This window comes from Conger conger, chromosome 4 (genome assembly GCF_963514075.1).
Source record: "Conger conger chromosome 4, fConCon1.1, whole genome shotgun sequence".
Taxonomy (NCBI): domain Eukaryota; kingdom Metazoa; phylum Chordata; class Actinopteri; order Anguilliformes; family Congridae; genus Conger; species Conger conger.
Window position 1 is genome coordinate 77,378,177 of NC_083763.1, and position 20,845 is coordinate 77,399,021.

The 20,845-nt window shown below is 43.1% G+C and overlaps 1 protein-coding gene across 4 annotated transcripts; it reads left to right on the forward strand.

The window, feature by feature from the left end:
* Positions 1 to 1,001: 1,001 nt before the first annotated feature.
* Positions 1,002 to 18,476, forward strand: LOC133125842 (GTPase IMAP family member 8-like). 4 transcript variants are annotated; one of them, XM_061237520.1, is made up of 9 exons: positions 1,002 to 1,516; positions 4,303 to 4,995; positions 6,104 to 6,799; positions 7,367 to 8,185; positions 8,468 to 8,617; positions 8,898 to 8,981; positions 10,142 to 10,243; positions 11,041 to 11,124; positions 18,111 to 18,476. In XM_061237520.1, exons 1-9 carry the CDS (start codon positions 1,483 to 1,485, stop codon positions 18,317 to 18,319), a joined length of 2,871 nt encoding a protein of 956 aa, XP_061093504.1. In that variant the 5' UTR covers positions 1,002 to 1,482; the 3' UTR covers positions 18,320 to 18,476. The 4 variants fall into 4 exon arrangements, with proteins under 4 accessions (XP_061093504.1, XP_061093503.1, XP_061093505.1 ...); XM_061237519.1 differs by lacking the exon at positions 18,111 to 18,476 and adding an exon at positions 11,567 to 13,763; XM_061237521.1 differs by lacking the exon at positions 18,111 to 18,476 and adding an exon at positions 11,570 to 13,763.
* The last annotated feature ends 2,369 nt before the right edge of the window (positions 18,477 to 20,845 follow it).

Below are 20,845 nucleotides of genomic sequence, written 5' to 3' on the forward strand. Positions count from 1 at the left end.
CAACGCAGGATCACCAGAGCTCCCGAATTTAAGCCCGTCGTGCCAGAATCGTTTTCCACAAACAATTGGCAACCAGTCGAACCAGTTCAGAACGGTATCTCATACTTAGCGACTAGCGACCATAAGAGCTAACGTTTTTATCATGATTTCATCCAGATCTTCCAATAACAATCAGGACCCCACATGATGTCACCTGATGATGTCACTGCCTCGAGAGGGAATTTCATCTCTTTCTTTCTTAGGGCATACCACTGTCTATTGTTTTTTTTCTTACAGAGAAACCACTCTAGGGGTTTGCTCAAGTGACATCACTGTTTGTAATTATAATGGTATTGTTGTCTGGCTATTTATAGATTAACTTGGTGACTAATAATTATTTTTCAAGATTCATTTTTTAATTTCCTATTGTTTCATGGTGAAATTTATTTTTGGAAATTAGTTATTTGTTATTTTTGTTAGAAATATATAATGGTTATATCTTTTATAGTAGGTTTGAATAATTTTTTGTAATGTATCAGTCTAAAACACGTTTAACGCTGATTGTTTCTTCCCTTTGTGATCTATTTTTGTGTATTTTATGTATAAATGAATGAGTAAATAAATAAAGTATCCCTCTGCATGTTTGTAGTGAGAATCTCCCCTCTTTACAATGGAATTGTGAAACTGTCAAACTCACCGAGTGCATTGTGACATGTCAATCAGACAAAGTCACATGTTCTCGGTTTGAAGCTGCCTTCTAAGTCAGATAAAAAATTTAAAAAAAGTAATTGCAGGCAGAATTTTCTTTAATTTCATTTGAAGGAAGAACAAATTTTCCGCAAAGCTCCTGTTAAGAATCAACACATATTTCTGAAGGCACGCGATGATGACTAAAGGCGTGCCACCATTATCTGCAGTTACTGGAACTGAACACAGTCCCGCCCACCACAAACACACCTGAAAATCCAGTCTGCTGCGCTTACTGGCACAAGGCTCTGATTACCATGCACGGCAATGAGCCAATAAGCAGGAACGTGAGACATTACTGCTCTGTGCAAGACCACTCTTGTGACACCATTTTGCGGACAGGGACTAAATGCTTTGTTTTTGTTGTGGCTCATTTTCATAATAACCAGGCACCGTGTACGTCTTACCGACTGGATTTCCTGTGAAAATAAAGTGCTAGTGCTCCTCCTTGTTGCTAATCTGCAGTCTCATCGTGGCAGGGCTTGATCTGGGAGAGGGGACAGGAGCAACCACAAACACAAGGTGTTGTCAAACCTGTTCCCTGTCTTGCATGGGCTGGTGTTCGAAAGAGAGGAGCATTGTTTGTTTTCTTCAGAGAGAGAACTGAACACAGATTCTGCCACTGGAGAAAATCCAAAGGCACACACATCAACTTCTTTACATCTGAGTGCTCATTTTATATCAGCCGATTTAAAAAAAGAACAACATTTCAGGCAGAATCAAGACTGACAAGACAACACGAGAAGACAGGACTAAATGGCGTCTGAGGGGTTCTTACTGGAGGATGATGGTGAGTCTTAGGAATGCATGAAATAGCTGAAGTACAACAGTAAACATTTATGCTTTTTCATCATTAAGCTATAACAAATATACAAATTTTACCAGATACTGCCAGTTCAAATGGATCTATTCAAACTGTATGCTGTTCAATATAATATCATAATATCAGTATAGTACTGTATGATAAAGCACTGTTTCATTCAATTAAGTACTGTAACAGAGCTTGCATTGTGGATAAATTAAAAAGTAAAGATGTTTTCAGATTTTCTTGCAGTTCTACTTGCAGTCATAGCCTGACATGTATGTATCTAAAGATTGATTCATGAAATTGACGTGAGGATGCCTCACTCTGTTGAGTGTGGTTACCTGTACCGAGATTTGGGTTGTGTGATCGCCTACACTGAAAGCTTTGGTGAGTGCGTTCACCTGTACTGAAATATATTTACCCCAAATGTGGTGGGAAATAGGGTGTTTTCTGCCCTTAGGATGAATGTAGTCATGCCGGTTTGATTTTTATAGTTTAGAAGAGACAATGCATACCTTGGTGGAGTACAGTGTTGAAAAAATGTGTTTGTGTACAGCAATCCTGCGTGTTGATTACTGTACGTGGTCATTTCATGTGTTATATTATCTACTGAAGCAGCCGCACCAGAATTTGCACGACAGGCGCAATACAGCCTGCACTCTCACATGGACTTTCATGTGAAGTACAGTGGGCTCCAGGATTTGGCACCCCAGACTTGCAAGATCCAGATCCTTGCAAGATTACATTAAATTACATTACATTACATTACATTATTGGCATTTGGCAGACGCTCTTATCCAGAGCAATGTAGAGTTGATTAGGCTAAGCAGGAGACAATCCTCCCCTGGAGCAATGCAGGGTTAAGGGCCTTGCTCAAGGGCCCAACGGCTGTGCGGATCTTATTGTGGCTACACCGGGATTAGAACCACTGATCTTGCGTGTCCCAGTCATTTACCTTAACTACTACACTACAGGCCGCCCAAGATCCTTCACATTCTTGGGCTTGCGCTTATCAACTGCCCTCTTCAGTTCAGCCCACAGGTTTTCAACTGGATGGAGGTCTGGCACCTGAGACCTCCACTACAGAACATGGATTTTGTTGTCTCAGGACTATTTCTGTGTGGATAGGTCATTTGGGTCATTGTCTTGCTGGAAGGTCCACCTGTGGCCAAGTCTCAGCCTTGAGGTCGAGGCAACCAGATTGGCAGTAAAACTGCCTGATACCTGGTGGAATCCATTATACCATTTTCTAGTGCCCCTTGAACTCTTGGCTTTAACTCTGGAATCAAAACAGCCCCAAAACATCACTGTGGGTACAACACACATGTCCTTATATGCATCTCTGTTTCGATGCCAATATACCAAGGCTGTATCTGACCAATGCTGTATCTGACCAATGCTGTATCTGACCAAAATGTTCAATTTGGTCTCATCTGACCACAGCACCTCAATCATATTTCAAATGAGCAGATGAGATAATCATGCCTTGGTTCTTCGGGCATCATCTCTTTTTTATTTACGTTGGTTATAGAGCATGATGTATACAGGAAAACAAGGGAATAGATGTTGCATTCTTACTTACTAAAAAGATCCCTTTGATTTGTGCAGAAGTTGTTCAAATATGGGGGATCAATCAGCATTTGCATTGAAAATATGGTATGTGAATGCTTGTAACCAGAAACCCAGTCCTGTTGCATTACCCTATTGTAAGGTTCCAAGAGGCGTGTGTTTCTTCAGTACACATCCACCCAAAAGAATAGGTCAACATTACAAAAGAGAAAAATGCTTTACATCACAGAAGGGGTGTGGTTTGAAACGGCTTTGCATACTTACAGTAAATATCAGGGAACAGGGAAGAGAATATCTGGCACCCTACTTCACTGTAATCATCTTGTTTCTGAATGGCTCTGATGCCAAATTTCTTTGACAGTTCAGTGATCACATTTTTAAACATTTTACTTGTGACTTAAGTGTACAAATAGGTTATTTTTAATCTGACACTCACATTTAAGAATATTTCAAAGATTCATCCCATTTCTCTTCACTTAAAAATACTCTGAAACGGACAGGTATTAAAGAGTGCACCATTTAAGTAACTTTTTCTTGTGATTATACAGCAGTAACATAATTTTGAGTATTGAGTAGACACTGAACTATTTTTAGTAAACTTAATTGGAGTAATTATTTTGTAATTAAATGCCAACTTTAATACTGGCATTTGCATCTGCTGTTTCAGTCACTCCCACCATGCAGACCACTTCCACTGCACTATGACCAATGTTCATCAGCAATATGAAACAAATATGTCTTATAAATAAATCAATACATTAATAAATAATGTAGTGTGCGAACTAGTGCCAGAAGTTGCTTTCTTAAAAGATTTAGACCCCCGTTGGTTAAAAAGTTACACATCACACATTTCTTTTATGATTGGTAAATGGCAGGAATTTATATAGCACCTTTATCCAAAGCGCTGTACAATTGATGCTTCTCCCGTTCATACACACACCCACACACCGATGGCGATTGGCTGCCATGCAAGGCCCCGACCAGCTCGTCAGGAGCATTTGGGGGTTTTAGGATCAGCTGTGGCTGTTGCGCTGTGGGTGGTTGGAGGACAATAAGCAGCATTTGTGAAGAAGGACGAGCCCAAGGATGAATAGACGTAGATGCACATCATAGGCAATTTATGTGGCTGTTTTTGCAGTTCTCTGTGTATTCCCCAGTGTTTATTGTGAACGCATGTTCTCTATTCTCTGTGTGCGGCGCAGAGTGCCGGATCATCCTGCTGGGAGGAAGATGGGGCGGGAAGAGTTCTGCAGGAAACACGATCCTGGGAGAACACCGGTTTGATTCCGGAAGACAAAGAACAGCAACGAGCGACAACCGCCATGGAACAGTGTCCGGCAGGAAGCTGGTCGTGGTCGATACGCCCGGATGGAAAGGTTATTTGTCTTTGAGGGAAACCACAGCGTCGGATAAAGAACAGATCAAGCAAAGTGTATGTAAATGCCTTCCTGGACCCCACGCATTCCTCCTGGTCATTCCGCTGGATTCAGGTTTTGACGAGGAACACAAGAGATCACTGGTAGACCACCTGATGCTTCTCGGTGATAGAGTCTGGAAATACTCCATGGTGCTGTTCACCTGTGGGGACTGGCTGAGAGAAAAAACCATCGAGGAGCACATCAAGGCGGAGGGTGCTTCTCTACAGTGGCTGATAGAGAAATGCAGAAATAGATTCCATGTTCTCTCCAATAAGAAGAAAGAAGATCCCACTCAGGTCACACAGTTGCTGGAGAAGATAGACGAGATGGTGGCAGGAAACGATGGCGGCCATTTTGAAGTTGATGAACGCACTCATCAGACAATGTTGAAAAAGAATAGGGAGGTTAAAGCAAAAGCAGAGGAGAGGAAGTTGGAGACGGACAGACGCAGAGAGCAGCTGAGGGGACTCGTCCAGGGTAAGGTCACCTCCACCCTATTGTGATGCAGAAAATGGCTCAAATAATCAATTAATTCAAAGTAAAGTACCTTAAAGCTTAGATGGTTAATGGTTGGCATTTATATAGCGCCTTTATCCAAAGTGCTGTACAATTGATGCTTCTCATTCACCCATTCATACACACACTCACACACCGACTGCGATTGGCTACCATGCAAGGCGCCGACCAGCTTGTCCGGAGCATTTTGGGGTTAGGTGTCTTGCTCAGGGACACTTCGACACAGCCCGGGCAGGGGATCGAACCGACAACCTTCCGACTGCCAGACGTCTGTTCTTACTGCCTGAGCCATGTCCATCCATCCATCCATCCATTATCTGAACCCGCTTATCCTGATCAGGGTCGCAGGGGGCTGGAGCCTATCCCAGCATACATTGGGCGAAAGGCAGGAATACACCCTGGACAGGTCGCCAGTCCATCGCAGGGCACACACACCACTCACTCACACATTCATACCTACGGGCAATTTAGACTCTCCAATCAGCCTAACGTGCATGTCTTTGGACTGTGGGAGGAAACCGGAGAACCCGGAGGAAACCCACGCAGACACGGGGAGAACATGCAAACTCCGCACAGAGAGGCCCCGGCCGACGGGGATTCGAACCCAGGACCTCCTTGCTGTGAGGCGGCAGTGCTACCCACTGCGCCATCCGTGCCGCCTCCTGAGCCATGTCGCCCCTATGATTTAGCCCTGTTCAGTTATGATGAATCTTACTATCTTGTGGTGATCCCTCTGAGGTTATGCCTATATGGTAGTTGCAAATATGGGGCTTTTCTTGATCTGTTCAACAGTTGAAAAGGGTTTTTCTTTACAATGGGAAGTATTCTTCTGTCATACACTGTCATGTGGTCTTCCATGGTCCAATTATGGGGGGTGGGGGGTGGTATGTATAAAAAAGGCTGTGATCTATACATTGATCACCCAAAATGGATATAACCTCATATCACTGTTACATTTCAACTATAATGTGCCGGAGTACAAAACTTGCCCCATGTTAATCTTGATCTTAATCTTGCTCCCTCTCAGCTCTCTCAACAGTTATACATTTTCCAGTTTTCTTACTTTCAGGGCGAGAGCAGCCCCCAGAACTCAGGGTGGTCCTGCTGGGGAGCAGAAATGCTGGAAAGAGTGCGTCTGGAAACACAATCCTGGACCGCAAGGAGTTTGACTCTAAGAAAGGGACGTCAAAGTCTGTGGAGAAACATGTCCATGTTGAAGGGACAGCCATAACCATAGTCGACACGCCGGGCTGGTGGAAAAGCTTCTCTGTCCGCGACACAACCAAGCATGGGAAGCAGGAATTGAAACGGAGTGTGTCTCTGTGTCGGCCAGGACCCCACGTCTTCCTACTGGTCATCGACTCGGACGTAGCGTTCACAGAGAGGCATGGAGAAGCCGTAGAGGAACACCTTCAGCTCATCGGCGGGCCTGTCTGGCGCCACACCATGATTTTATTCTCCCGGGCTGATTGGCTAGGAGCCAAATCCATCGAGCAGCACATAGAGGGGGAAGGGAAGGCTCTTCAGGGGCTAGTGGAGAAGTGCGGGAACAGGTACCACGCTCTCGATAACAAGAACAAGGACAACAAGGCCCAGGTGTCAGAGCTGCTCCAGAAGATCAAGGAGATGGTGGCGGGAAATGGCGGGAGCTTCCATGCGGTGGACGAGAAGGCTCTGCAGTCCATAGAGGAGGGCAGGAAGGAGGTGGAAGAGAACGCCAAGAAGAGGACAACAAAAGTCAAAGAACAGAGGAAGAGATCCCAAGGTGAGTTAATCTTTGACATGAGAGCCGCACCTGGTCAAGGTAAGGAAGGAAGGCTAGTTGCTGAACTGCTATGTTATGTTGAAATCTGGTACCCTGAATTGACATTGAAAGGGCTTCCATAGATTGGTTCTTCCTGAAAAGACCTCAATATCCCCTTGTGGATAAGCAATGACTATCTTTCACATCGCTCTAAACTGAGAGTTTGGTTGTGTGTACAAGTCATTTAAGCTCTTTTGAGGCACCATATCAGTCACTTTAATCAGTTGGATGTTGACTTGTTTAACTTAACTCTAACTCAATAAAATAAAAATATAATAAATATAATGAAAAGTGACGCTCATCAATATATTCCTATTACTATGTGAAAAATAAATTGAGATCTGTATTCAGTCATGTGCCCTGTAAAGTTCAAGTTACAGCTCCACTGTGAGAAAAAAAAACATGAAACCAGTAGCCTACCTCCTTCAATGTGCAGAAATACAACTTATATACATCTTATTTACACAAGGTATCATGTGTATATTGAAAACAAAAAAATGGTCTATTTTATGTTGATTGACATTTCAGGGACAAACTATTACCTTCCTGAGATGAGGGTGGTCCTGATGGGGCAGAAGTCATCGGGGAAGAACGCGTCGGGGACCACCATCCTGGGCCGAGAGGAGTTCCCCACCACTGAGTCCGTGCACTGTGAGGAGAAGGTGGGCTGGGTTTTAGGGAGACGGCTCACAGTCATAAACACCCCAGGCTGGTGCGATAATCCGGCACAGTGCACCTTGGAGCAGGATAAAGAGATCATGAAGGGACTGTCTCTCTGCCCCCCGGGACCCCATGCCCTCCTGCTGGTCATCCCCGTTGACGTGGCCTACACAGAGAGACACCAGAGGGCGCTGCAGGATCATCTGCGTTGTCTCGGGGAGGAGGTGTGGAGGCACACCATCGTGCTGTTCACCTACGGGGACAGGCTGGGCACGACGGCCTTGGAGGAGCACATCGAGCGGGAGGGCTGGCCCCTCCAGTGGGTGGTGGAGAAGTGCGGCAACAGGTACCACCTCTTTGACAACAAGAGCAGCGGCACCAGCAATCAGGTGGCTGAGCTGCTGGAGAACATAGAGGCGATGGTGGCAGGAAATGACGAGGAGCAGTTCTCCCCTGACATGCGTCAGGTCCACTGTGAGGTGGAGAACACGTTCAAGAGGAAGGCGACTGAGGAAATGAAGGTTTCCTTCAGGGAGGAAATGAACAGAAGGGAACAAGAATTTGAGGAGGAATGGAGCAGGAGGGAGAAAGAACTCATTGAGAAGTTCGAAGAGACACTGAGGGCAACGCTTGAGAAAGACACAGGCAAACGTAAACACCCAGCTTGCAGGTTGCAGACCCTGAGTTGTATGTACAATACTTTTTTAATCTCATGTAATCTCTTTTCAGGCACCATTTCAGTCACTTTTATCTGCTGGATGTTGACTTGTTCAACGTTGGTATAATAAAAAAAAGTGACATTTATCAATATATTTCCATTACCTTGTGAAAAATAAATAGAGATCAGTTTTCAATCACGTGCCCTGTAAAGCTCCACTGTGAGAAAATCAAACATGAAATCTCCTGGACTGAGTCTGAGAAATGCAGATCCAGAACTAAGTGTAAACATATGAATGTCACGTTTTACAGCAAAGGAAGGCAAAGTTCGGAAGGAGCAGAGACAAAAACAGGAGATTACAAAAATAATCGAAGATGTGACGGCAGAACTGGGCAAAAGGAATTGGCAGGACCAGCAGACACCCCAGATGAAGACCAGCCAGGACAACAAACCCCCACAATGTGAGTCATACCTCTAATCTGTGTTAGACCTCCATCTGCGTGGTCTGCCTGTATCTCAGCAGCTGTGTTTGACCTCCATCTGCATGGTCTGCCTGTATCTCAGCAGCTGAGTGCTGGTGGAATGCTAGAACTGGGACTGATGCATTCGCTCCCCTAACAGTCCAAGACAGTCTCATTGTGGGCATCAGTAGGGTATGATCAGTTAAACGCATGGTAATTCTGGAGAAACGCTCTTATAGAAGCCATTGCTGACCAAACCTGTGACTGTTTGATTGGACAGTGGGCAAAGGGAAGGTCTCTCAGAACAGCAGCTCAGACTTCCGTTTCCGGATGTGGACCAGCATTGATCTTTACCCACCCAGCAGTAAGTCCTACTTCTGAGACGGCACCCATCTGCACACAGAGTATTTATTTTTATGGAACTACACCTATGTAAAATCAGGCTAAATATATCAAATAATCTCATCCTGGCATCAGTGAACATGGTATTTTCACATACACACACACACACACACACACACACACACACACGCACACACACGCACACACACTGCAGCCAACCCATACTGAATATAATATTTTGGTAACACTTTATAATAACGATCCCTTATAAGTCATTTATAAATTACTAGTTCATGATGAACTAATCATTAACAAATTATTTAAATACATTTGTAAATGATTAATTAATAATTTGTTCATATATAGATAATATGTTGTAAGTCATGAAGTAACTAATGAACTAAACCTGAACAAAATATATGTAAATGATTTGTAAACTATTAGTCATCATGTTAATTGAACATCCACAAATAATCTGTAGCTGATCTATGAAACATATTTGAAAATGGTGGTGTGGCCAGTGTAACAGGTGAGAAATTGCCTGAGTCCGAGGTGGGATTTGAACCCCGGCCTCTCACTTGTCCAAATATTTGTTGAATGAACGCGTTACCAGTCAGCTAAAGACAAACTCGCCTCTAGCCAAGGGCAACAACGTTCTTTTGAATTTGAGGATTACGTCATCGGGGAGTGTTGTCGCGATAACCTGCTACCAGCCTTCGCTTTTCACTGCACCATCCATGCTTACTAGCGAACTAGCTGAGCTAACCATGCTACACCAAAAGGGATGCCACCATGCACCTTGCTCCTGCCAAATGGTAGAAGCTCAGCAGGTATGGGCCTGCTTCATAATACTTCCAGCAGAAACTTCTATAGATGTCGTCCATCCATATTACGAAGCAGGCCCATACTTGCTGAGCTTCTACCATTTGGCACCACCATTTTCAAAAATATTCTATACGAATATCTGATTTATGAATCATTTACAAATGTATTTAAATAATTCGTGAATGATTAGTTCATCATGAACTAGTAACTTATAAATGACTTATAAGGGAATGTTATTATAAAGTGTTCCCAATATTTTTGGTAAAGTTGTGTACATTAATTGTTTTGTAGAAACTCACGCGTAGCTGTCAGGCAGCTCGTGTAGCTGAGCATATTGCTGTGTGTGTGGTTGGACAGTAGGTGGCAGCACTGGGCACATGCAGACAGAGAACAGTGCAGACAGGCAGCATGCCCTGAGGAGGATGTCTTGGCCGTTCTCCACCTCTTCAGCCACCTCAGGTACGTTTCTCTACAGGACTCCACACCTCATGTAAAACTCAGGCTAAAGGTATCAAATGTCCCTCATCAGTAAACGTTTCACACACACACAGGCCTTCACCAAAGTATTCCTGCAAAACATCTTGTGACACTTTCATTGCTGCGTGGCACTTGTAGAAAGGGTTGTGACGAAGCATGAATCAGATATTGGCTCTGAAGGTAAGAGCAGTCGTCTGGCAGTTGGAGGGTTGCCTGTTCGATCCTGCCCTGGGTGTGTCGAAGTGTCCCTGAGCAAGACAGCTAACTGAACCTGATGGGCTAGTTGGTGCCATGCATGGCAGCCAATCGCCGTTGTTGTGTGAGTGTGTGTGTGTGTGTGTGTGTGTGTGTGTGTGTGTATGAATGGGTGAATGAGAAGCATCAATTGTACAGCGCTTTGGATAAAGGTGCTATATAAATGGCAACCGTTTACTTTAGGTCTGAATCTACATGGTCTGCCTGTATCTCAGCAGCTGTGTTAGACCTCCATCTGCATGGTCTGCCTGTATCTCAGCAGCTGTGTTAGACCTCCATCTGCATGGTCTGCCTGTATCTCAGCAGCTGTGTTAGACCTCCATCTGCATGGTCTGCCTGTATCTCAGCAGCTGACTGCTGGTGGAATGCTGGAACTGGGACTGATGCATTCGCTCCCCTAACAGTCCAAGACTGTCTCATTGTGGGCATCAGTAGGTTATTATCAGTTAAGTGCATGGTAATTCTGGAAAAACGCTCTTATAGAAGCCATTGCTGACCAAACCTGTGACTGTTTGATTGGACAGTGGGCGGAGGGAAGGTCTCTCAGAACAGCAGCTCAGACTTCCGTTGCCGGATGAGGACCAGCATTGATCTTTACCCACCCAGCAGTGAGTCCTACTTCTGAGACAGCACCCATCTGCACCTCGGCTCGCATTGCGTGTAGCCTGCATACATTTCTGTGGTGTTTCTTGGCTCTACATCTCAGAGAAAGATGCTAGAGAGTTAGAACTAACATTTACATTAATTCATTTATCCCCAAAATGCTTTATTTATTTTTATTGAACGACGCCTATGTAAAATCAGGCTAAATATATCAAATAATCTCATCCTGGAAGACACATCTCAGACAGGTGAACATGATTTTCACACACACACATATGCACACACACACAGACACACACACACACACACACACACACACACACACTGCAATCAACACATGCTGAATATAATATTTTTGGTAAAGTTGTGTACATTCATTGTTGTGTAGAAACGCATGCGTAGCTGTCAGTCACAGCTGAGCATATTGCTGTGTGTGTGGTCGGACAGTAGGTGGCAGCACTGGGCACCTGCAGACAGAGAACAGTACAGACAGGCTGCATGCCCTGAGGAGGAGGAAGATGTGGTCGCCCTTCATCTCTTCAGCCACATCGATTGGACAAGATTCTGGAATTCATTCCAGATTGGGTTCCTTCAGCACCTCCGAGTGCCAGGCCGAGAGAGACGCATCACTTCCTCCCGGGACAGGAAGCAGGTAGCCAAGGCGGGACACCCAGCACGCGCCTCTCTCCAAAGGGGCGGGGCAGCTGGGGCAGTGCTTCTCATTCTGCCCTTTAGGGAGCCTGGTGGCTAGCTTAGCTTGCTAGCCACCTGGGTGAGCTGTAGCTCCCTGCAGCAGGCCTTGGTGCACTGATGGAGACCATGGGACTGTGCAACCCCTGGTTCTGTGGCCGTAGTCTTTGGACCAGACTGCAGGAGGGACTATGGGGTTTTGTATCTGCGGACATTTTAAAAATAATCCCAAAACGTGCATTATCACTGGCTCACTGGTGTTTTAAAAAGCACCTTTCAACTGACTTACAGTTACAGTGAGAAAATAGACAGCATGCCTGCTGCTTATTATATGCTCGTCTTTATGACAACGGCTACACGGATCTTATTGCAGCTACACCGGGATTAGAACCCCCGACCTTGCGTGTCCCAGTCATTTACCTTAACAACTACGCTACAGGCCGCCCTGTGACTATGTGAAATCTATGATAAACCCATCACATGCCAGTGCTGATGTACATGAGGCTTGTTTCTACTGGGACTGGAGAGGAACAGGGGATGGTGGGGGAGTGCAGGATTTGTTGTATACAAAATAAAACAAACTTAAAAAATGAAAGAAGATGTCTTTATTCTGTCGAGACCAAAGTCCACTTCACTGGCCAGCAGAAAATGCCATTTTATACTGCTGCTACACCCAATATCATACCTTTGTCTCAGTGACTCGTGTGGTATTAGTGAATGGTCTTCACACAAGCGTCCGTGATGTGTAATGCCTGATTTCCTCCATGAGTTGAATGTTAGAGGTTTATTTTTAATTTGAAAGACAGCATTATGCCATATTGGTGTGAATTTATTTGGGATTAGCCGATGACCTCTGATTTGGTTGAGTTTTCACGAAGCTGTCAGAGTCACGGCTATTAAAGGTTTCATTTTTTAATTGTGTTTTCTAATTGGCTTTGAGAGAAATGGGAGATCTAGTAGTGATAGATTGTTGGCATTCATATTGTTCAATGTCCAGCCATGGGTGTTGTTTTTGTTGGTCTCCCTGTATCCAATTATTAATGTGTTGAAGATGGGTGGTCAGATGACAGACTTTTGGGCTGATAACCCTACATGGTCTTTGGGTTTCTGTCGTGTGGATAGTTTACTATAACTATAGCATTCAACATACAATAAAAAATGCTGAAGTAGCAGGAAATATCAGGGATATGTAAAAGTATTAAATTATTAATATCTGGCATTATCACTCAGGGCTGGTCAGCTTGCTGGCTTCCTCTGGTATTGTGGCAAAATGTGGCTGTAAAGTAATTTAACCCAGGAGCATGCACCATTAACCCCCACTATCTCCGCACCCATACGGGCAGGAGCCTGTGGGGGAAGACTCAGGCCTCCAGCCGTAAAACTTGTTACGACGGGGCAACATCCTTTATGGCACGGGAAGGTTTCAGAGGGCACGGCCTGTTGGGCCCATTATTCCCTTCGAACCCCCCTTTATTGCTCTCTCCCTCTTTGCTCAGTCACTAAATGATGTGTACAGCACTGGATGTTTCATGACAAAGTCAGTTTAGATAATATTCATGTTTGGTATTATTCTGATTGTTTCAGTGCGACTGGTGCAATGGTTTTATTTCTGCAACAGCAAACCCTGGACATCATAACCAACCAGGAGCCAGAGAAAAACTGTGTGGAGCTCTGCCCCAGTGAAAGCCATGTGCCTCAACCCCCTGCGCTTCCTGGGGAGGCGTGGCTCCAAATTACAGATGGGTGACCCATTTTTAGGGTTAACATCAAAGGCCAGATTTCAGTAATTTCTACGTACAGGGTGTCTGTAGCCAGACTCCCGTATGTAGCTTTTATTACCAGGTATGACTTTTAAGACTCCTTAATTTGGTTTCTGTTGTAATGTTTTTTGATTTGGAACTTGTATGTAATTACGTGTACGTAACCTGCCTGATAAAATAAATTGTTAAAACTTGATCTGTGTGGTTTCGCTTACTGACACTCAATGTTACACAGGGAATGCTTGGTTACTCCCTCGAGTTGGTCTAGGGAGGATGAATATTTACGCTTAATGTATCATGGCACATAGCACCCTTAGACCTAGGATGGTAAATCACTCGCCTCCGCGTGGTAGTTCATTCGTGTCGAGAACAGCCGTAGCTAATGTTGGTCTTCTTGGGTCCCTAGGCTGTAAACAGATATACCCAAGAGTAGCTATTCCTGCGACCTCTGGAATGACTGCAGATATCTAGTCAGCTCATGAGATGTGCACATAACGCGCGATGTGACATGCGGCAGACCCAGCAGAGGACTGTTCAGATGAGTAAATCTCAGTCCAGGATTCCTGTAGCGATCAAGTCAAAATTATAAATAAGACATCCACCTAATGTGGATAACTAATCTAAATTATTATTCTAAAATGGAGTCAGATAAACAAAGGTGAATGTATTGGCCCCATTGTGGAGCTTCTTGGTCAGCCCGGACCAGTAAAGAGCGGAAGGCAGAGTGGTACTACTGCCTTTGTATCGTGGTTTATTTATTGGCTGATCTAGACTCTCCACATAAGGGCCACTAATATTTAACCCTACGAATATTCTTTCAGCAACACCAGAAGGACAAGCATGCTAATATCTTCAGCCCTCGCTAAAGTCCGTCGTTGGGTTAGCGTGGGGTTCATTCGGATTCTGTACAGAACACGCATTTGTGTTTAAAAGAAGTATTGGAAAAAAGTATTGGAAGTTAATATACAGATTTATATGGAAAAGAAGTGTTTACACACACACAAGCCTCAACAATGAGCTTTTGATAGTGTAAGACAAATCAATAAAATGAAGTCTGTCCTAACAATGACTATTGCTGGATATAAATTGTTATAGAGGTGCAACATTACAGATTTAATTTGATCTGGATTGGGTAAAACCTTACAAGCTAGTAAGTAACTGTTCTCTCTCTCCCCTCTTAGCTGAGGGAAGAAAAAGATTCTTACAACACCAAAACATTTTTTTTATTTTTTTATTTTTTTGAACAGGTCAACCAACTACTAGCTGTTTTAAAACCTAGCTTGAGCTGGTCAAACCATGTTGAGTATGGAACTGGTCTGAACTACTCAACCAGCTGTTTCAAAACCTAGCTTGTTTTTTTCTTCTTATGAATCACTACCTTAATTTTGTTGGATTGAAGTAGGGCTGCATGATATGAGGAAAATATGTGATATGTGATAAAGTTGTTGAATATTGTGATGATGATATTACTTGCAATAAGTAAACGAATATAAATAAGTAAAGTGCAAAGTCTTTCTGCTTTAGGTACACTGCTAACATAGCCCCCAGATAATGAATAACCTTTGCCCACTGAATAAAAATATTAATAAAATTATTTCCCACCTGCTTTTTGACCAAATTGCACCTGAATAGCCAATCAATTTAACAGTTTAAGCAGTCTTTTGCAAAGTGTTTGCAAAACGTCTTGCGTGTTCATATTCTCAATGACGACAAGTATACCATATATCATGCAGTGCAGCTCTAGATCGATGTTAACTTTGATTCTGTGTACAAAAAATTGGGTGCTGTGGTGTTCAGCCTACGGCAGTGTGCCAATCTGAGAGATGTTCATGAACATCCATTGCAGAAAGCAAAGGGTCCTCCTGAGACAATATGAGTTTGATTAAGTTTGTGGTTAACTCCACTGGCCAGAAAAGCTCTTTAGTTGAGTGAGGTAGGCACAGCTTTTGTGCTGTGTCAGCTGACAGCAAATGAACAAAACATTTGCACTTTCTGCACTGCCTACAATACAGACATCTATCTTTAAAACATTCAAAACCATTTCAGATGGTTTTCTCAATGTCAGAATTTACATTCAGAACCATTTCAGATTGCAACAAATGTGTCATGATTTTTTAATTTGATTGGGAAGGAGATTGTCAAACAATGTGCATTTCAGGCGTGTCACATCCGTAACACAACGGTGTTACATCCATAATGCTGGTATTGCCTCATAAAAATCAAGACAAAGATAATTGCATAATTGATATTTTTATGTTCAGCCAAGCATCCTACATTACATGGATATCAAACCTTCTGCAATATACTTTAAAATTCACAGTTTTTAGAATACCTGTATTTTTTCTGGCTTAACAATATGAAAAATTCCCCTTCCCCTCAGCCAAGTCATTTACATGTTTTATAATGTGAGAAGGCTCATTTTTCTGAGGGATTTTTGTCATTTTGTGTCCAAATGTTACATCCGTAATGCTGGACTTGCCCCTAATTGTGTTACCTGCCATCTCTGGCTCACAGAAGAACCAGATTCCTGACTCCAAACTGCATGTTAAGCACCGTTCATAGTTAGAATTAACTGTATGTCTTGCACAGAGGAACTCAATTTTTCCAAGGGAGTTCATAATTTATAACAAGTAGTATCTCTTCAGAACAGGATCATGGATCCCATAAAGCAAGGATCTGATCCTTTCAGTGGCTCTGATACAGCACACCTCTTCGTGTGTTTATTTCACACTGATACAGCACACCTCTTCATGTGTTTATTTCACACACTGATACAGCACACCTCTTCATGTGTTTATTTCACACACTGATACAGCACACCTCTTCATGTGTTTATTTCACACACTGATACAGCACACCTCTTCATGTGTTTATTTCACACTGATACAGCACACCTCTTCATGTGTTTATTTCACACTGATACAGCACACCTCTTCATGTGTTTATTTCACACACTGATAGAGCACACCTCTTCATGTGTTTATGTTGCACTCCCACAGACTGAGGAGTGGAGAAAAAGTCGTGTTTTAAGAAAAGACACAGGACACCATGCTGCTTTCGTCAGGTCGGTAGCTGTAATAATGTAAACATGCAGCTATTCAAAAATAAATCACATTTGCTTTAGGTAAATGAAAATACATTTCTCTCTCTTAAGCAGTCCATTATTTCTCTGAATGCGTGAAATTCTGTATGAGTCATCACCACATGAATAAACTCCATACATTCTCCAAAGTCCTTTCGTCAACTCATTATCAAACTCATTAACAGTACATTATAACAATTCAGAAGCAGGTCATCTGTTCCAGGAAGGCAGACAAGAAGCAGGTCATTCATGGAGGAAATCCACATTTTTATTTTTTATTTTATTAAAGTAGCACAAACTAACATACGACAAAGTATACAGTATACGATAATGTATAACAATCTTTTGGAATTTTAATTCAGTTTACACTGTGCATGACCAGATTAATATCATTCCATTTGAACTGCAGATAGGCACAGATAGTACACAGGTATTATTTCACACCCTTGAAGAAATGCACCTATTCTTTTTTATGAGAAAGAGAGAGTACGCTCTCTCCTTCAAATTCAAATTTGCTTAATTCAAATAACAATTCAAATGTGCTTTATTAAAATTACAATTCAAATATATATATATATAAATATATATATATATATATATAAAGAGCACAGCTTTGAGTCCCTTGCTGATTGGCGTATGCACACTCACCCACTGTTGGGCTTTTCATAGCTTTTGTTTAAAAAATATTTTACGCCGGGCAATATGTGAGTAAACAGTGTTAAAGCAGTACACTGGTGCACAGGTAGCATAGGTGGCACTTTTGCACAGGTAGCACAGGTTAACTGGTGGACCTCGGTGTGGAGATAAGCACTGTAATACTGTTCAATGAAGGGATGGGTGAGGTTAATGAAGCCATTGGACCTGTCAGCCAAAATAGCTGACATGCCTGACTTCATCCAGCTTATATAAGCTACAACATATTCACCTTGTTTTCCCCTCATTTGTATAAATCTTTAGACCTCCATCTGCATGGTCTGACTGTATCTCAGCAGCTGTGTTAGACCTCCATCTGCATGGTCTGACTGTATCTCAGCAGTTGTGTTAGACCTCCATCTGCATGGTCTGCCTGTATCTCAGCAGCTGTGTTAGACCTCCATCTGCACATCTCAAACAGACGAGTGAACATGATATTCACACGCACACACATACATACACATACACACACACACATACACACCCACACACACTCATACACAGACAAACACACACGCACAAACACACACACACATACACGCACAGACACACACACACATACACATACACACATACACACACGCACACACATACACACACACATACACGCACACACACACACGCACACATACATGCACACACACTGCAGTCAACACATGCTGAATATCATATTTTTGGTAAAGTTGTGTACATTCATTGTTTTGTAGAAACGCATGCGTAGCTGTCAGTCACAGCTGAGCATATTGCTGTGTGTGTGGTTGGACAGTAGGTGGCAGCACTGGGCACATGCAGACAGAGAACAGTGCAGACAGGCAGCATGCCCTGAGGAGGAGGAAGAAGTGGTCACTCTTCATCTCTTCAGCCACACCGATTGGACAAGATTCTGGAATTCATTCCAGATTGGGTTCCTTCAGTACCCCCGAGTGCCAGGTCGAGAGAGACGCATCACTTCCTCCCGGGACAGGAAGCAGGTAGCCAAGGCGGGACACCCGGCACGCGCCTCTCTCCAAAGGGGCGGGGCAGCTGGGGCAGTGCTTCTCATTCTGCCCTTTAGGTAGCCTGGTGGCTAGCTTAGCTTGCTAGCCACCTGGATGAGCTGTAGCTCCCTGCAGCAGGCCTTGGTGCACTGATAGAGACCATGCGACTGTGCAACCCCTGGTTCTATGGACCAGACTGCAGGAGGGACTATGGGGTTCTGTATCTGCGGACATTTAAAAAAATAATCCCAAAACGTGCATTATCACTGGTTCACTGGTGTTTTAAAAAGCACCTTTCAACTGACTTACAGTTACAGTGAGAAAATAGACAGCATGCCTGTTGTTTATTATTTGTTTGTTTTTATGACATCATACTATTTATTTTATTTATTATTCTTTTATTATTATTATAAGTCTATGAACAGTCTGAGTAGCCTTCAGAACAACCGATTGCATTATGAACCAAAAGCTGATGGGTATAAATGTATTTCTGGCTATGAATGTTTAGGAATGCTCAATGTTCATGAATTGCTGATTACATTACTGGCCATGAATGTTTCTGAATGCTCAATGTTCTTCAATTGCTGATTGCATTATATTACATTATTGGTATTTGGCAGACAGTCTTATCCAGAGCGATGTACAGTTGATTAGACTAAGCAGGAGACAATCCTCCCCTGGAGCAATGCAGGGTTAAGGGCTTTGCTCACGGGCCCAACGACTGTGTGGATTTAATTGTGGCTACACCGGGATTAGAACCACCGACCTTGCATGTCCCAGTCATTTACCTAAACCACTACGCTACAGACCGCCCCACTAGGCTACAGGCCGCCCTGTGATTATGTGAAATCTATGATAAACCCATCACATGCCAGTGCTGATGGACATGAGGCTTGTTTCTACTGGGACTGGAGAGGAATAGGGGATGGTGGGGGAGTGAGGGATTTGTTGGATACAAAATAAAACAAACTTTAAAAATGAAAGAAGATGTCTTTATTCTGTCGAGACCAGAGTCCTGCAAAAGTCAAACTGCAAAGTCACAGCCTTCACTGCCCAGTGGGAAATGCCTCTTACACCAGCCTACGCTGCTCAATCTGTTTTAGGCCTCGTTTACAGAGCTTTTAGCAGCTCAAGCAGCTGGACACTAGCACACCAGCCGGTATAGTCAGCTAGTCCACCAGTTTGGCCATCAGTTTACTCTACCAGCTGGAGACCAGCTCTGACCAACACCAGTACGACCAGCTAAAACCATCTTAAACCATCTTAGAATCCCAGCAAGTCTTCACTGGAACATTCAACAGGGAAGACGACAAGCTATGAGATTTTAACAAAAGAAAATGGCGAAAATAAAATGTCTTTCCCACTGGTTTCTACAGTGTATTTAACTCTGTGTTTACAGTAACCTCTACATTAATATTTATCAGGTTCATACTTCTCATTTTACTGTGCTATTTTATCCAATGTCAAAACTGTGAGCTGATAACATTCAGGAGCAATTTATTAGGTAGACCTGTACATCTACTTGTTAATGCCAATATTTAATCAGCCAATCATGTGGCGGAAACTAAATACATAAAAGCATGCAGACGTGGTCCAGAGGCTCAGCTGTTTTTCAGACCAAATGTCAGAATCGGTAATAAATGTTATCTAAGTCACTTTGACTGTGGAATTGTCTCTTCTTGACAATAATTCTTTTTTTGAGAAGGTTTTTTTGGTTGAGTTGATGAATCAGTGGAGGTGGTTGAAGTGTGCTGTTAGATAGGTTGATTTTACCTTTTAAACAGTATTTCAGTAGCAAGTATTGCAGGAAGCTGCTACCCTCGATATCATACCTTTGTCTCAGTGACTCGTGTGGTATTAGTGAATGGTCTTCACAGAAGCATCTGTGATGTGTAATGCCTGATTTCCTCCATCAGATGAATGTTTGAAGTTTATTTTTAATTTGAAAGTCAGGATTAGACCATATTGGTGTGAATTTATTTGGGATCAGCAGATGACCTCTGATTTGATTGAGTTTTCACGAAGCTGTCAGAGTAACGACAATTAAAGGTTTTGTTTTTTTAATTGTGTTTTCTCATTGACTTTGAGAGAAATGGGAGATCTAGTAGTGATAGATTGTTGGCATTCATATTGTTCAATGTCCAGCCATGGGTGTTGTTTTTGTTGGTTTCCCTGTTGGCAATTATTAATGTGTTGAAGATGGGTGGTGAGATGACAGACTCTGAATTTTGGGGCTGATAACCCTCCATGGTCTTTGGGTTTCTGTCGTGTGTATAGTTTACTATAACTATAACGATAACTATAGTTACTATACAATACAAAATGCTGAAGTAGCAGGAAATATCAGGGATAAAACCGTTGATATGGAATATCTTGTATATTCTTTATTCTCAAAGGACCTCTGGCGCCATCTGCTGGTGAGGACTGAAAGAGCACCTTCTCTTCCAGCTCTTCCAGGTTTTGAGCTCCACCTGGAAGCTTTGTGTGTCCAATCCTGACCAATCACATCTCAGTACCCCAGCCC

What these genes read in the sequence shown, in the direction of transcription:
- LOC133125842 (XM_061237520.1), top strand. Translation starts at nt 1,483, where the DNA reads ATGGCGTCTGAGGGGTTCTTACTGGAGGATGATG. An exon ending in GCTGAGGGGACTCGTCCAGG is followed by an intron (nt 4,996 to 6,103) that starts GTAAGGTCACCT and finishes TCTTACTTTCAG; the next exon opens with GGCGAGAGCAGCCCCCAGAA. An exon ending in TGATCTTTACCCACCCAGCA is followed by an intron (nt 8,982 to 10,141) that starts GTAAGTCCTACT and finishes GTGGTTGGACAG; the next exon opens with TAGGTGGCAGCACTGGGCAC.